At 35.5% G+C, this 17324-nt stretch overlaps 2 protein-coding genes across 2 annotated transcripts; one reads left to right on the plus strand and one right to left on the minus strand.

Annotated features, from left to right (window-relative positions):
- The first annotated feature begins 3686 nt into the window (after positions 1 to 3686).
- On the plus strand, positions 3687 to 8714 carry LOC118053404 (uncharacterized). The gene is made up of 11 exons (XM_035064658.2): positions 3687 to 4091; positions 4638 to 4720; positions 4800 to 4935; positions 5198 to 5682; positions 5779 to 5826; positions 6079 to 6253; positions 6541 to 6653; positions 6744 to 6840; positions 7059 to 7278; positions 7731 to 7881; positions 8163 to 8714. Exons 1-11 carry the CDS (start codon positions 3878 to 3880, stop codon positions 8562 to 8564), a joined length of 2124 nt encoding a protein of 707 aa, XP_034920549.1. The 5' UTR covers positions 3687 to 3877; the 3' UTR covers positions 8565 to 8714.
- Positions 8715 to 9129: 415 nt separating this feature from the next.
- On the minus strand, positions 9130 to 16104 carry LOC118053415 (uncharacterized). Its single transcript, XM_035064668.2, has 6 exons — positions 14979 to 16104; positions 14746 to 14854; positions 14235 to 14355; positions 13389 to 14108; positions 10089 to 12036; positions 9130 to 9736 (listed from the first exon to the last, which is right to left on the minus strand). The coding sequence occupies exons 1-6, from the start codon at positions 15172 to 15174 to the stop codon at positions 9309 to 9311; spliced, it is 3522 nt and encodes a 1173-aa protein (XP_034920559.1). The 5' UTR covers positions 15175 to 16104; the 3' UTR covers positions 9130 to 9308.
- Positions 16105 to 17324: the final 1220 nt, after the last annotated feature.

Here is a 17324-nt window from a genome sequence, read left to right on the forward strand (position 1 = left end):
CAACAATATTTTTTAGATTCGTGAAATTTATAAGTCATGAACCTGATTAAATTATTTCCGCGTAAAATATCATATATTATATGATGTTGCTTTTATTTTTAAGTTCTTGTTTTCACTTTTAAGTTCCAATGGCTGTAAGATTTGAGAAAATGTTTTAATTACCGGTCGGTTAATTTTTTTTTAAAAAATAAAAGGTTAATGAGATAATAGCCATTTTTTTTATCAGGTTATCGAATCAATTCAAGTGTTTGACTAATTAACCAAGTTTTTTTTATTTTAAATTCATCTGGCTTTGAATTGTTCAAGTTCTAAGTCGATTCGGATTTTATAACTATGTATATTACCCCCCTAAAAAATCAGAAGGAAGAAACAAGTAAAAGAAAAACATAGCGAATATCATACCAATAGGCTCACTCTTGGCAAGCAAGATACCAGGAAATTATGCTACCTTTTCTATTAGACTAGCCTTCCTGCAGTTCTTATTAAGGAAATTCTAAGAACTTAATAAATATCTTTTGTGAAATGAGAAATTCTCATGCTCCCCTTTCAAAATATAATATCACCTGGGAGGAAGTTCGACATGAGAATTATTAAATGTTATTTTAAAACATAACCGTTGAAAATACGAGTACATTTAATCTAAAATAAATTTTTTTTTTGGTAATGTGTTGTTTGATTATATTTTGAAAATCCACGAAGAATTTATTGTTTTTCAATTAAAACCAAGATTAAAAATTTCAAAATATTTTTTTTAAAAAACAATTACATGACACAAGCATGCACGTTTATTGAATATAAAATGAGTATGTTGAAATGGAAGTAACTAAAAATTCGACGTTTGTCCGGATTTACTTGCTTTATATATTTTTTTTATTTAAAATTTAAATTTTATTTTTTGAATTGTTGTTTATTTTATTAAGAATTATTTTTATTTTTTTCATTAAATTATATCATTTTTTGTTTTTTTTCTATCAAATTTCATCTTTAGTTTTTTATAAGTTTTTTTATTAATATTTTTTACTAATCGTATCATTTAAAATTAAATTAGTTGAGAATTATGTTTTTTATTAAATCCGGGTCAAAATTTTTATGAAAAACTTTTAAATGTTAGACCATGTTTAAAAGGCTTGTTTGAGTTTGCATGTTTTTTTCCCTTTTTATCTAAACATGTATTTTCTATATATATTTTTTTAGTTTAATTTGTTATTTTTTCAGTTTGATTTTATTATGTTAGCCCTTCACGATTTTTTTTTCTATTTTTTAATCTATAAATAATTTACCATATTACAAATGATTTTTAATTTCACCCTTGTGATTTTGTAACCTTTCAAGTTAGGTCCTAATTCTTTTAATTGTATTTTTTTTTTAGATAATTGTTTTTCAAAACTTATCCTCATTGGGATTTTTTTTATCGAATTTTATACTCATTTTTTTTATTGTTGTTTGTTTTTTTCTTACAAATTTTTTTTATTAATATTTTTTTCTTCGATTTCATTATTCAAAAATAAATTTGTTAAGAGTTAAGTTTTTAATTGAATCTAAATCTCAGATTTCACAAGTTACGGGTTTTAGAGATTAGATCGTGTTTAAGAGGTCCGTCTAGATTTACTTTGTTTTTCTTTCCTTTTTTTTTAGCTTATGTTATATTTTTTTTTGTTATGTTTTCATATTTTCTAGGTTTGGTTCCATCGGATTAACACTTTATAGTTTTTTTCAATTTCAATCTCTACTATTTTTTAGTTTATAAATAACTTATCAAATTATAAATGTTTAGCAATTTTGTTGTTTTTTGTTCTATTGCTGGTTTTTTATTAATAATTTTTTTCAACAATTCCATCATTCAAAATTAAATTGGATGGCATTTAAGTTTATTGATTGAATTCGGGTCTAGAACTTAATGAGTTGTGAATGTTTTAGATTATACTAAATTTATAAGATTCACCTGAGTTTTTTTTAGTTTTGTTCCTTTTTTTTGTAAGTTGATGTTTTCTATTTATTTTTTCCTTGAACTTTAACTCTCTCTCTGGTTTTTTCTGTGGTTTTCTTCAATTAAGTTAGTATTAGGTTGTTTGATAATCCACTCTTCCTATAACTTTTTTTACATAATAAAATTAGCTCGACCCATGATGAAGCGCGGACAACATATCTAGTCCCATAATATACCAAAACTCCTTTACATTTCACTATAGTAACAAACAATGAGATACTAGCCAAGGTATTTTACTCTTCAGTCCTAAAACATAAAAATAAAATCAAGAACCTTTTTATTAGTTTTCAACTAATGCTTATTTTTTTTCTATTTTCATCATCCAAAATTAATTTTAATGGATGATAGACTTCATAATTTTTTTTTATTTACTTTTTATGGAGTTATCTCGATTTTATAACATAGGTAACAAGTTTTGCGAGTTATTCATGTTGACTCAATTTTTTTTTATTTCACATTTATTTTTTTCTCAACTTTATGTTTCAATGTTGAGTTGGTTGAGAATTATGTTTCATAATTATACTTTTTTTTTTTTTAATTTTTCTCATGACCGAGTCGCAAGTTTTGTAGGTTAGTCAGGTTGACTTAAGTTTTTTTTTTTTTTTTTTTTTTTAATTGATTTTTATTTTTCAATTCCATCCTTCAATATTGAGTTGATTGAGAATTGGACTTTATAATTTTGTTTTTTGATTTGTTTTCCTATGGAAGTTATCAGAATCTCATCACTTGGGTTTGATAGGCTAATCAGGTTGACTCTAGTAAAATTGTTGTTTTTTTTTTTTTTATTTTTAATTTAATCCTTCAACATCGGGTTCATTGGGAAACTGACTTTATGATTTATTATTTATTTTCTTTTCTATAGTGTTTTCATAATATTATAGCCATCATCACGAGTTAAGTCGATTTCCTTGAGTTTTTTTAGTTGATTTTTGTTAGTTTTATCATTTAATACTGGATTGGCTAAGAATGAAGTTTTATAATTTGTTTCAGTTTGAGTTCTATAAGGTTATTGTAGTCTCAAAAACCAAGTCACGAGTTTGTTTGGTTGACATGGATGGTTTTTAATTTTTTTTTTTTAAATTATCATTCAATATTAGATTGATTGTGCATTGAGCTTTATAATTTATTTTGATTTACTTTTTAAGGGTTTGTCTCAATCTCATAATACAATTTTAGAAAGTTAATATGAGCTTACCCAACTTACTTTTCTAGTTGAATTTTGTTTTCAATTTTATTATTCAATATTGAGATAAATAATTTTTTTTATTTACTTTTTATAGGGTTATCAAGGTCTTCATGATCCGAATAATAAATTTGACAAGTTAACCTGAGTTAATCTAAGTCAATCTAATATATTATTATTTTAATAATTAAAAAATAACATTGTTTTTATTTTTTAGTCAAACTATATTTTTATTAGTCATTCGAATTGTCTTTCAACCTATTAAGTCAACTAGAATACATCAAGTTAATTTTTATATAATTTTAAATTTTTTCTATTAAAAACAAATTAACAACACCGAAATAATTTTTTTTTAATTAAAAAAATTTAATTCAACACCTTACATGGTGCTGATAATTATCTATTTCATGTTCTAAAAGTCTAAAACTATATTATACCTTTAGTAATTTTAACATTTATATCTGTTTGGGCAAGTAAAGAAAAAGAAAGCTAGTGAAATGACGCTGTATGCTGGTCGTTCATTCAATCCACCGCTCAAAAAACATAACGTGATTGCCATAAATAACGTCACTTCAGATGACACCCTGTTTATCAGGGCAATTTATATTAGAATCCCAGACCTTTATTGTACTGTGACCGAATCCGAATCAGTCAAATTTCAATGACCAATCTTTGAGTGGAGTGAAGATCATTTGGCAATCTGAGTCATGGGGTTTTTAGGGTTCATCAAAGGGTTCAGTAGCGTGTACAGAGCTAAACCAAGAATCAGAGTATACCCATCATTTTGCCAATATGGTTACTGCCACATTCAATGCAGAACCTTTTCACACTTTAAAGATCACGACGATTCAGTGCTTCCAGTTTTGATAGTTGGTGCAGGACCAGTCGGTCTCGTTCTCTCCATTCTTCTTACAAAACTAGGTGGATCAATAATTATAATTATAATTATAATAATAATCTACAACTTCAATGCTCTGATATCTCGTGTGTCTTTGTTATTGGCTTCCAGGCTGTGATAAGAAGCGTAGTACAGTAAGTTGTAAAACATATGAAGTTGGCTGTTAGGATGGATCGTTTGGCGGAACATTGTATGTAAATTAAGTGCAGGGTGCAATGATAGGATAGTGTTTGATGCGGGGTTTCTGAGAGGTTATGTTTTTTGTATTCAAAATCTTTGGTTCATTTTTTTTCTTTGAAATGGGATTCTAAATTGCTTAAATAATAGAGGGTTCTTGGTTAGTTTGCTAGCATGGAGAATTCTGTTCTGTGTTCCCTTTTCTTTCTTTCTTTATTTTTCGGCCTTTTTTGTTTTTTTTTTTTTTTCCTGTTGGTAAATTTTTGTTCTTCGAATGCTCTATGCGCGGTAAATGGTTCATGCATTTGCCGTGTTTTTTTTTTTTTTCCTTTTGTTGTTGGCGTAGATGGAATCAGTTTTGCAATATACATTTGCTTGATGGCCTTTTGCAGGGGTAAAATGCTCTGTTTTGGAGAAGAGCAAGTCCTTTTCACACCATCCTCAGGCACACTTCATCAACAATCGGTCTATGGAGGTTGGTTTTTTTATGGAATAGACGGTGAATTGGGTTGCTTAAAAGAATTCAAGATTTATGGCTATGCTTTGGTTGGCAGGTGTTTCGCAAGTTGGATGGCCTTGCGGAGGAGATTCAAAGGTCACAACCACCTGTAGATTTATGGAGGAAGTTCGTATATTGCACTTCTCTCACTGGTCCAGTTCTTGGGTCAGTGGATCATATGCAACCTCAAGGTCTGGCCAATTTTTGCATAAATAGTGTTGCCATGTAACATGCAGCTTTTTAATTATTACATAGTAGGACGACTGCATAGACTTGAGCAGAGGGCATGTTATTCATCACTCCTTGATGGTCACCATATTTATAGCATTTGCTGGTGTTGGAAAACCCCAAGTCATAGGACCAGACCAATGAAGATGATTAATATGCTTTTCATGGCTTTCCTGATTTTTCTTTAAAGGTTTAGAGAGATTGATTGATGTTGTTTGTCAACAGATTTTGAAAAAGTTGTCAGCCCAGTGTCTGTCGCACACTTCTCTCAGTACAAATTAATTGGATTACTGTTAAAGAAGCTAGAAGACCTCAACTTCCATATTTGTAAACCTGAAGGGCTTAATGGTGAGCCCTTCAGGGGTGGGGAATTATTAATGGGGTACGAGTGTGTAAAGATCAATGCCACTGGTCAATCTGTAAATGTAACTGCTTCTCATCTCAAGGAAGGGAAGTACACAGAGAGAAATATTAGCTGCAATATCCTTGTTGGAACAGATGGTGCAGGAAGTACTATACGGAAGCTTGCAGGAATAGAACTGAGAGGTGAAAAAGACCTGCAAAAGCTTGTCAGTGTTCATTTTTTAAGTAGAGACCTTGGACAATACTTACTTAATGAGAGACCTGGAATGTTGTTCTTTATCTTCAATACTGAAGCTATTGGAGTCCTTGTTGCTCATGATCTCATGCAAGGAGAATTCGTATTGCAGGTATACAGGCTCTAGTGAAAGTTTTGAATACGTTTTTGTCAGTTTAAATTGCTTTAATGTGCACAGTGCATTAACATTCTGGTTATTATATCACAGATGCCATTCTATCCACCCCAGCAGAGCCTTGATGATTTCAGCTTCGAGGTAAATGTTAATTCATTTAAGATGGGCTTATGGATGAGATGTTTTCATTGACCTCATTGTTTTCTTAATGAGGTCAAGCATAAAGGAAAATTTAATAACGTTAGTTTGATAATAAGTAGAGCTTCACTATGTTGGTGCTGGACAGCTAGAATGATGCCAGGAGATTAGTTTTTGCGGTAATAATATTTAGGGTGTAATTTCAGGGTGTCTTCTCCATGCCAGTAATACTTCTTTCAAATGTTCAACTTGCAGACATGCAAACACCTCATCTTGAAATTGGTTGGTCAAGAGCTTTCAGACATTGATGTGATTGATATAAAGCCATGGGTGATGCATGCTGAAGTTGCAGAAAAGTTTGTGAGCTGCGACAATCGAATAATACTTGTTGGGGATGCTGCTCATCGATTCCCCCCAGCTGGTGGTTTTGGTGAGTTCCCATATTTTGTGAAGTATACAAATTCAAGTTTTTCACCCTGTAGCTTGTGGTAATCTTGCTTTATGGTACTTTTGTCAGTGGATGAAAGAGTAAAAGACCGCAATCCCTGGCCATAAACTTATCTCTCCTGACACTAGGATGATTGGGAGGCATTAGTTATAATTTCGTGATGCATGTCTTGCTAATAGTGATCAGGAATTAGTACCTGCCAGATTCTTTTTGTGGACATGCACCAGTTATTGTGGTCTAACATACACAGGTTCTTTTGTTTATTGCAGGAATGAATACTGGCATTCAGGATGCTCATAATCTCGCCTGGAAAATAGCTGCTCTTGTAAAGGGTATTGCACCATCTTCGATACTTCATACTTATGAAACAGAACGTAGGCCGGTATTGCTTTTGTCTTTGTACTTCTGTCCCATTATATGTTTATTCTGAACTTTGGAAGGATCCTTGACCTTCATTTTTCTTCTCTCTCAGATTGCAATTTTTAACACAGCACTTAGCGTCCAAAACTTCAGGGCAGCCATGGCAGTTCCTGCTACACTTGGTCTTGACCCAACTGTTGCAAATTCAGGTAACTAGAACAGCTATCCCCTTTTTTCATGTTTGGCATATTAGCAGTGGTATTTGGTCCTTTTGATCAATGTAATGAAAAACATTTTAACGTCCATTCATTTTTACATGATTGACTTGATTTCTTTTCCTCCTTTTTTACAACTCTCTTCAGAAAAAGAAAAAATCATGCTCATTGATGACATATTATTTTTTTTGTACCTTTTTCTGGTTTTGCAGTGCACCAAACCATTACTGATGGAGTTGGTTCCATTTTGCCATCTGGATTACAGAGGGCAATTTTGGATGGAATTTTCACAATAGGTCGTGCACAGCTTTCAGAATTTCTTCTAAATGAGAAAAACCTACTGGGGTCTTCAAGGCTTGCTAAACTAAGGCGTTTATTTGAAGAGGGAAAGAGCCTTCAGCTGCAGTTTCCTGCCGAGGATCTTGGCTTCAGGTATCCCTCATCAATCATCATATCACTATTGAAATTGTAAACTAGATGAAATTTCTAAGTAGATGTGCATTGCAGGTACTTTTATCTCTACCTTATTGTCTTTAAAAGTATTCGAGAATTTCTAAAGTTGACCATATCAGACAAGTTACAAGCTTCACCATTATTTTCCAAATTTTTAACTTTAATATCCTGCCAATTTAATTGACAATTAATGGATGCTTGTTATTTGACGTCATTATTCCATATGGTGAACTTGAAAGATTGATAGTTGGATCATCTTGCTTGTCCCTTGGCCAGTATATATGACCATTGATATAGGCAAAAGACTGACAAACAATTCTCATTTTTCAAAAACTCAAATTTCTTTCATTTCTTATGCCTTTTCTTTTCAGGATAAAATGTATTTAACCAGCCAATTCAACAAAGTTCTTTTTTTACCTGTCTGGGTTCAGGTACCTTGAAGGAGCACTCATTCCTGACAGTGACGGTGTGGGTGCTCAAGAGCAACCAACTGGTCGTCGGAAGGACTATATCCCTTCTTCAGATCCAGGGTCAAGGCTGCCTCATATGAATGTGTGCATGTTGTCCAATTCTTCTAGTGAGGTATGTGCTTCTTTTTGTAATTAGATGCAATTACAATGACACTAGAAATGCAATTTTACTTTGGCATTTCGACTTCCTGCATTCTGTCTTTTTGTGTCTCTGTATAATAATAGTTGCAAATTTAGGAGCTCTGGAACTGTATCCGTTAACCTGAAATAAATTTTTTAGCATGTTTAAGTGTCAGCTTGTATTTGCACAAGTATGTTTGCATCCGCCTTTTTATATGGAAACACATACTGTTTCACATGTGGGTGTCTTAGCATGTCTGCGTGTTTTTGCAGGCATGCATTTCTACACTTGATCTTTTGCCTGGGGACAAAGTTGAGTTTCTACTCTTCATAGCACCACTTGAAAAGTCCTACCACCTTGCTGTTGCTGCCCTGAAGGTGGCTGAGGAATTCAAAGTTTCTGTTAAGGTTTGTATACTGTGGCCTACTGAAACCATTAAAGGAGCTGAAGCGAGGAGTAAGACAGCACTGGCGCCATGGGAGAACTATATAGATGTTGCAGAAGCTAAGAAATCATCAGATTCATCTTCATGGTGGAGCATGTGTCAAATGACTGAGAAAGGAGCAATTTTAGTTAGGCCTGATGAACATATTGCTTGGCGTGCAAAGTCAGGTCTTGATGATGATCCAATTTTAGAAATGAAAAGTATTTTTTCTGCAATATTGAAGGTATAACAACTCAATATATAAGAAACATGCGAAGAAGACATAGGATTTCTGTGCATGTGGGGCGAAGTCCTCCACTTGAAAGCACAATTACACTGGTGCTGTGTATATTTCCCATTGGAATGCTATGTGGTGACCTCCGCTTCTTTATGGAAAGATCCTTTTGAGCAATTGAAGAGACATTGGTTGTATGCAGAATTTGTTATGCCTCCCAAAAAGCTCTCATTAATGAATCTGCCTCAGCATTTTTTGATTTCGGTAAGTTCAGTGTGCAATGTTCTCGATTTTAAGCATCAAGATCTGTCCTAAACCTTGCGGTTTTCTAGAAAGTCTCATGTGCAAATGGACAATAATTGCTCTCACCGTGAAACATGTGTTGGAGTTTGTGCCTCCCTTACAAGAAAACTATGGAGGTAACATATGAAACAAGTAGAAATTAGGGTTTCATTCACACTTTTTCTACCAGAAAGCACTTTGAAATCGGACGGGATTTCAAGTAAAAATTATGGCACCTGGGCATGGCAAACACAAATCTTCGCATGCCTCACTGATATCAACCTAAAAGACAAACCAGTTTACAATTATGTCACCACCGCAACGTGGTGCTTCTTACAAATAAATTGGAATCAACATGAATGAATTGGCGGTGGTCCATGCAGCCCTTCGAACACAAAAACTATTAGCAAACAAGCACTTGTCATCTTTCCATGCAGCTGGAGAAGGTAGCAGAGTCACACAACGTGATTGAAAGATTCACATTATTGTGCAATTGCACTTGGATTCCAGCTTCGGAGGCTTCATACTGTCCATCTCATTGGGAAGCCCAACATTACGCACCATGGATTCAGTGGAATTCTCATCGTTCTCAGTCTCGTTGGCAGAGTGTTTGGCATCTGTTTCTGCCCGCCTCTGCCTGACTTTTTGGGATTTTGAAGTTCGTTTTCCGGCAGGTCTTCCACGAGGATCCTTTCTGTCAGCAGTGGACTTTCCGAGAATTGTAACTGTTGGCCGAGAACCTTCCAATGGTTCTGAACTTTCCTTTTCGATGGCTATAGTTGCAGCATGGTAGGCCAGATCATGAACAACGGAGCTACAGAAAAGTGTTGCATCGGTTACTTCGTCAAGGGACAGGCTTCTTGCCTTGCTCCTTCCTCGACAGTCGACCATTATGGTTGACTCCTCTGTCAAAAGTTAAAAAACTCGTTAGAGAATCAAACAACAACATTCTAGTCCCATCTCAAAGCTGATGTTAGATTAAAATATGTAGAAAACATGTGGAAACTGGAAAATCATTTTGTAAACACAGGAATGGCAACTAACATTGCATTAATGTTTAAACTTTACCAACTGCAGAACATGACTTATATTCTCACCAGAAAACAAACCACTTTACATAAAATGTTTAGATCAGGCTGTTAAAGCAAATAAAAAAGGTCTCAACTTCATCAACTGGAAGAATATTCCGGTCAACTGTGTTCAAACCTACAAACAGATACGTGACCAACGTGAATCACAACACAGGATTAAACATACCTGATATGCCATCTGCATGATCTGGCATGTTGTGTTCCAAAACAGAAGCAGCTGTTTCCTTATCTGAAGATGCTGGGACCGGGTAATCCTGAACTTCATTTATGGTGCTCCTTGATTTTGTCGATATATCACCATTCTCTGACCCAGTACCATAACAATTGTTCTTGGCTTCTATTTCTGATATTGAAGCCAAACGACTATGAGTAGTAACCTCAGTAACATCCAATCTGTCAAGACTAGTATTCAGCATGCTATGTTTGGCTTCAACAGAAGGCTCTAGAGGAATAGCTGATGCTTCTACATCAGAGACATCCCCTGCATTGTTTGGCAAATCTTCACCGTTTTCATATGATACTACTGAATTTTCCTCCAGGTGAATGCCAACTGTATGATGTGGCAAATCTGAGGAAGATATATCAGTTTTCCTATTACTGTCATTTTGCTCAAACAAATCTTCTTCAGGAACCTTTGCACCAGTAAAAAATATACGGGAAACATCCAGTTCTTTATTTTCTGAAGCCGGCAATATCCTTTGAGAAGCTACAGGAGTTTCCTCCAACCTATCATATTTCATATTGCCAACAGTAACCTCAACATGTTCTTCATGTCTGTTTGTTGCAAGACCTAGAGTTTGGTGACCATCACTTAAAGTTCCAGAAAAAGATGACGAAGTGCTTTGAGGTCTTGAGTTTAGGTCATATCTGTAGTTCTCCAGGTCAGATTTCCTGCCACTTAACTGTCGTTGAACACGTGTTTCCACGTGTCTGCCAGAGCTGAAATCAATGGAGGATGATGCAGATGTACTGCCATAACCAATGAAGCTTCTCAAACTGTTTGCACTGTCTCTTGCATAAGACAAATCATCATAAGTAATGGTAGAAGCAACTAAAGTCCTGCCTTGAACAACAGGCCCCTTGCTGCTGCTAGACCTCTTGAGTAATACAGAAATGCCAGCACCTTCTGAAACACCAGCCTTCAAGCTTGGATAGTTATTTGAGTACGGCAGTTGATGATCTCCAGCATCTCCACCAGGAAGGCTATAACCAGCAGGTGGCTGTCCTGTTTCATGATGGCCTGTGGTACCATGTTCACTTCCCTCCATCAAAGACCTAGTGAGAGAACTTTCTCGGGAATAAGATCGCTTTTGCTCATGGTGTGAAGTCTTGCTTTGCTTAACTCTGTCTTCATGCCTGGAAACCCTTGCATCAACCATATCAACAAATTGTGATTCAAAATCATTAACTTGTGGCTGAAATTCAGGCACATCCACCTGGGTATCTGGCTCATCAGATTGCTTGTATTCTTTAGATATCTTGATAGATGGCACTGGGAGGCTCTCATCGGCTACTATTAGTGTGTCTGGAATGGCAGCACCCACAAGACTGTCTTGCCTACAGCAATCAGGACATAGATTTACATCCTTTTCCAGGGTTTCAATAACACGATACCTGCAACCACATTTTGAACAAACTTTTGTGTTTTCTAGACTATCAACTTCTGAAAAATCAGCCTTGACACATATAGTGTCAGAAGCAGAACTGATTTCAATGTCACAGTGTCTGAGCTCCTCACAGTCACCAGGCTCATGTTCAATTGTGGTGTCTCTGTCAAAGTCACGCAGCCGAGAATGAAGACTATCATCTGCATCATGCCTGACATCCTTATTTAATGCATCTGCCTTATCAAAGGCAAAAACCTCTTCCAGAGCATCAGGGTATGGTACCTTGCCACTTTCAGTTGCCATATCTTCCTGGTGGCAGCAACTTCCCTTGGTATCTGGTGCAGCACTGGTACCTTGATCAGAACTCGCATTACTGCTGGTTGTAACAGAAGAGTTCCTCAACATCAAAGAACGATGTGCAGAACTTGCTTTTCCACCATATAAGGTAGTGCTGGGAACACTAGATAAAAGTGGTCTGAACATGTTCTGAGGACTTTTCCGATGATCCTACACAAAAACATTGATGAAATAAAGGATCCATGCACCAGACTTCTAAAGAAACTATGAATGCACAAGAGAGGAGAGTGAAAGCAAGCATGCCTGGATATTTTCACAGGAGCTATAAACTACTCAAGGTTTCTAGGAAAATTCCATAAATAAACTGGCTGAATACACCACTTTAACACATATAATCCGATTCATAAAATACAGTAACTAGTGATTTAACTGTTATATGAATTCATCAATCTATCATCATTGTTAAACTTTTTCTCACTCATCAAACAGGATACTTTATACCTGCATTATCGTAGTAATGATAACAGCACGATCACACCAAAAATGTTTCAACTAATTACATGATTTTAATTAATAAACAAGTTGGTGGGACCATTTCAAACCAGAAAATGCATAATTACAATTGACTCCAAATCTGCAATTTGAAGCATTTATGCTCAGAGTATACAAACAATAAACGCATGCCATTTTATCGCGAAGCATTTATTTCAGTTCTGCGCAGAAGCTGACCACCAAATACAGAGAACATTCTTGTTGTACCGGGCGTGGTTACCAAATATTAAAAAATGAAGAAACAATTTGCCAAACTACCAAGGTAAAAAAGGACATGATACTATTTCGTCATCACAGTTTAACAGGTTTGTTTTTTAATTCATTTGGATAAGATTATAAGAGATCTGTTTTATTCAACATCACTTCAAAATACATTCTCATTTCACCTTTTCTTTTGTTTTGTTGAGGGGGGGGGGTATGCATGCAGAATGGTAAACTCCTATAGGATTGGTTGAAACCTCACATGCTTTTAGGAATTATGATGGCATCCCACATAATTTTAGGCACTAGAAAAGGGTAAATTCTTGATGGTAGGGCTTGTTACTGATAAAAATCTTACAAATTTTAGTTATCGAGATAGGTCATAGAATGGTGTTCATGACAATTTTAAATATTTATAAATCTGAGGAGATTTTTGAGCTTAGCATCATGAGCAATTAGAGATCTTTTTGTATAACCTAACTCTAGAAAAGGCAAATTTGATTTTTCCCAAAACACAATGGCATGTGATTTTGTGAGAATCATGTGAAGTAATGTGTACTGCACCTACACGAGCAATATATTCACTTCCGAACAAAATTCCCTTCTTTTGTGAAAAGAGAAGAAAGGGACCACAAGCAAATGAACTACTTAGTTTTCAAGTGTGAGTTTTACTACAAATTAAATGATCAATATCACACCATTAAGAGCCAAGCATGTTGGGTGCGTATTGTAGGAATATTCACAGAAAATATCATTGGTAAATATTTAACAGAAAAGAGTGTGATTAAGTGAAATAGGCATCGAGATACCATTTGACGAATAGCAGAGTCGGAGAATCTTTTTGGAGCAGAACTTGGGGAAAATATTCTAGTTGAGTTCTTGGAGAATGCAGGAGCTCTATTATTAGGAAAGCCACCAATTCTCTTCGAAGCCAAGCGGTCTAAGCTACCCCCATGAATGGATTGTAGAGAGTCCACATCATCATCACCAGATGATGCCACAGAACCTTTGCTGTGTGAGCTGATTGGGTCTCTATCATGACTGTGTGATGAACTAACACTTCTAGAGCCTGGAGACATTGATTGCCTGCCAAATTTTGAGCCTGAGTCCCTACTATTTTTGGATGCTGGAGAGGAACCCCTTACATATGATGCTGGCCGATCAGCTACAGAAGTGTGAAGATTTGGTGGTGCTTCAGAGGAGAAACCAGGGATATTTGACTGCCATGCCCTTATTTTTGGTGAGGCAGAGTTCCCTCTATTTGTCCTTATGGGCGAAGTTCCCCTCGCCCCTGATCCTGTGCTCATTCTCCCTGGAGTTGAAGACCTAGGAGCAGATGTTGAGGCTTTACTTGGAGGGGGAGATGGCCTTCGTGATGGAGTGGCAGGCTGTTGAGTGGGAGTTGGACTAGAATGAGGTGCTGATGACGGCCTTCCTCTTGACTGAAATGTGCTGTTACCAGAACCCAGGGAAGGGCTTAAGCGATTTGGACTTGCACTGCCCCTACTGCTCCTGTGACTCTTCTCCATCTATATATGGATGCACACATCTCACTTACAGGCAATTGAGAATGGATAGAAATGTATTCTTTATCCAAACCTTAAGGGGTAGTAAAATAAATAAATTGTATTCCATAAAAGCAGTCAATGACTTACTGTCGAAGATCTTGCTATGGAAATGGGTTGACTACGTGGTCTGCCCCTGGATGCAACATTAACTGGTGGCGGCTCATCATCCAAAGAAGGAAAAAGTGGGGTGTCAGGCGGAGTTAATAACCTACAAAATTATTACAACCAAGCAATTCATTAAAACCAAAAACAGCTAAGAGCACTCTCAACAGCTTTAAAGCAAGATGCAAAAGAGAAAATGTGAAATAATTCCTATAAAATTATTGTTTTTCAGCTTGTCTTTGCAAATTAATAATTCAATCAATGGCACTAGTAGCTTGTACATTTAGAAACTAGACTCGTTGTATACCTAGAAAACTTGATACTTTTAGCTATGATAAATTTATCCATATAAATCGAACACGTGAGACATGAGCGGACTGTGACACAAAAACTAGTTTCCCTTTATGAAAACTTAAATGTTTCCTTCTGTTTGCTAGAGAAACAAAAAATTAGGATGATGTGGTAAAATGTTTCCAAATAGGAAACCATAACCCACCAGTCATAGTCATCCTTCTCCCCATCTATATTAAGAAGTTCGCTATTCTCTCCTCGAACAGGGATTGAAACTCCAAGTTTGAAGTCTGAGAAGTACCTCAACTTTGAAGCTGCGTAAAAATATTTAATTCAATCACAAAGCAAGCAGCATGATTAACCACAAGAAACATTTATAATTGGGAAAGGATAACACAATGAACCAAATGAAAGAACAGAGCTTCAACAGAAAATTACAGAACGTGTCTTCAAAGTCACCAGCTGACTGAAGCAAGAAACTCTCTCTTTCTCTAGACCGCATTTCATTGAACAAAGCAAGATCGTCATCTTTCTCTTTGAGGAGCAATCCACCTTCAAGGCTACGCCCTCGCTTATGATTGTCAGCTCTTGGCTCTCTCCCAGGAGAGTATCTCAATGCCGGAGAAGACGGCATCTCCTCCACTACAAATAAACTTCCAGACTAATCACTTCAACCTCTCCTCAACACTAATACCAAAACAACCCCTTTTCCGATCAAATTTCCCATAAACGAACATCCAACGACGAACCAAACAAATGAACTAGCCAAAACTAGCTCCACTTCTAGCAACCCGAGACAACGAAAATCAATCCCCACGCATGCAAATTTAACACCAAATCTTCAGAAACAAATGTCACAGCATAGTATTTACCATCACATTAATTAAAGCAAATGCAACATTCAAAAGTAATTAGCTCAACAACCATATGACAACAAGAATAAAACAGAATCCTTCATCTCGAAATACAATTTCAAAACCCTAGATTTCTTTCCATCATGATCCCAACACACTGATACTACACTCCATCACACTCAAAACCCTCCAATTCAACTCATCCTCCACTTCTAATACCCTTCCACCGAAGAAATAAAGAAAAAACTCACCGTTTCAAGTCAGTGAGGTGGAGCAAACTGAGCAAAGTAGCAGCAGCAGCAGCAGCTTCACTCACCAGAGACTGAAAAAATATATATATATTCAAGTCAAAATTTCTTCAAAGAACTCGAATTCCAAGATTAAATGCCAGTTTACAACGCCTAAAATGCTTCCTTTTCTGGATCTAAACGCATTTTATGCTCCAGGTAATTCACAGCCAGATCGCGCGTCGCTTTCCTTCGAATTTTTCCAGCATTTGAAATTTCATAATAATAATAATAATAATAATAATAATCGTGATTTCTTTTAGGCTGTTGTTGCAGAGCTACTTGGATTTGCTTCTTTCCTTCCTTCCTTCTCTCACCAACACCAAAATTTCACATATATTTTTTTCTCTTTCTTTCTCAGTCAATTCCCTTCGATGGATATTTCCTTTTTTCTTCCTTTCTAAATTATTTATTTCTAATTATTATTTTCTTTATCTGTCTTAGTTCTATTTGTTTTAAGACAGTATAATACAAGAATTCTTAACACACGATTTATTAATTTAAGGATAAATCTAAGTGGTCACTTGCTTTGATAGGCATTTTTTAGTGCTTTAGTTTCACGTATTCTTACCATGATCTTTTTTTTGTTGTTATAAAATTAAATTAATTAATTACATAATTCCTAGGATTTATTTTTTCTCGTATTGTACAGGTAGAATACGTAATAGCTACTAATTGAATCGTTCATTTTTGGGGGCCACGAAAAAATAATAATTAACAACAATAAATTTAATGTGTGATCCCAGATTCTGACGATTGAAACTGTCTAGTGGGACAAATATTTAATTTTCACATTAAATTTTTTATTATTTTAATGTATTAATATAAAAAAAACTATAAAAAAAAACTTTAAAATATAAAAATATACAGTCACGATTTGGGTATTAATAAGAACTGCAAGTAAAATCTTTTTTTTAAAAAAATAATAATAATCGAATGACGTGGACCATTTATTTTAGAAGATACAAACAGTGAATCTTCCAGGGCTAATAAAATAATAAATATAGTAGTTTTTTTATATATTTTATCGGAGCGAATGCATTTTGAAACACGTGGCATGTACAGCGTAGAAGATGATGTATGAAGTCAACACAACGACGAAATTATCACTGGCCATGGCCACTGATGGAAAAGATTGAGAATGATGTCGTTTTAATTGGTAGGTGACAGAGAAGACTTAAAAGGCTTGAGCAATCATGAAAACAACTCTTTACTGCCAAGATTTGGCTGCCACAAGCCTTGCATTCAAGCATTGTCCACATAAAGCAAAGCAAGTTAAATTCTGGTTACCATGGAAGGAGCTGCAGTAAAGCTTTGATGCTCTCATGCTGCCCTTTCTTCTTCTTCTTGGCCATCCCAAGCAGCAAACCCTAGGGCCATGGATCTGGGGAATCTGTGGTATTGATCCTACTGTAGCAAAACCAGTAATCAAACCCTTGTTTTCAGCTCAAGAAATTATCGATCTTACTGGCTGAGCTGCCCACAAGGAGCCACGCCGCAACTTTTTGGCCGAGGAGACGGAGGTGAACGGTGAAGGCCGGAAAAGTTGAAATCTATCTTCGGCTGCGATATTATAACCTAATCAGGTGGTGTTGTGATGGTTAACCCATCACTTTGGATAAGGACCAAGCTTGGTTAGAAGT

The sequence above is a fragment of the Populus alba genome, chromosome 8, assembly GCF_005239225.2.
Source record: "Populus alba chromosome 8, ASM523922v2, whole genome shotgun sequence".
NCBI lineage: Eukaryota > Viridiplantae > Streptophyta > Magnoliopsida > Malpighiales > Salicaceae > Populus > Populus alba.

Excerpts from the sequence above, each read along its gene's own strand:
- LOC118053415 (XM_035064668.2), bottom strand. The coding sequence starts at position 15,174 with ATGCCGTCTTCTCCGGCATTGAGATACTCTCCTGGGAGAGAGCCAAGA. Across the intron at positions 14,855-14,978 it reads TGACTTTGAAGACACGTTCT|CTTCAAAGTTGAGGTACTTC; the intron begins GTAATTTTCTGT and ends ATTTTTACGCAG. Across the intron at positions 14,109-14,234 it reads CCATAGCAAGATCTTCGACA|ATGGAGAAGAGTCACAGGAG; the intron begins GTAAGTCATTGA and ends ATCCATATATAG.
- LOC118053404 (XM_035064658.2), top strand. The coding sequence starts at position 3,878 with ATGGGGTTTTTAGGGTTCATCAAAGGGTTCAGTAGCGTGTACAGAGCT. Across the intron at positions 6,254-6,540 it reads CCCCCCAGCTGGTGGTTTTG|GAATGAATACTGGCATTCAG; the intron begins GTGAGTTCCCAT and ends TGTTTATTGCAG. Across the intron at positions 6,654-6,743 it reads ATGAAACAGAACGTAGGCCG|ATTGCAATTTTTAACACAGC; the intron begins GTATTGCTTTTG and ends CTTCTCTCTCAG.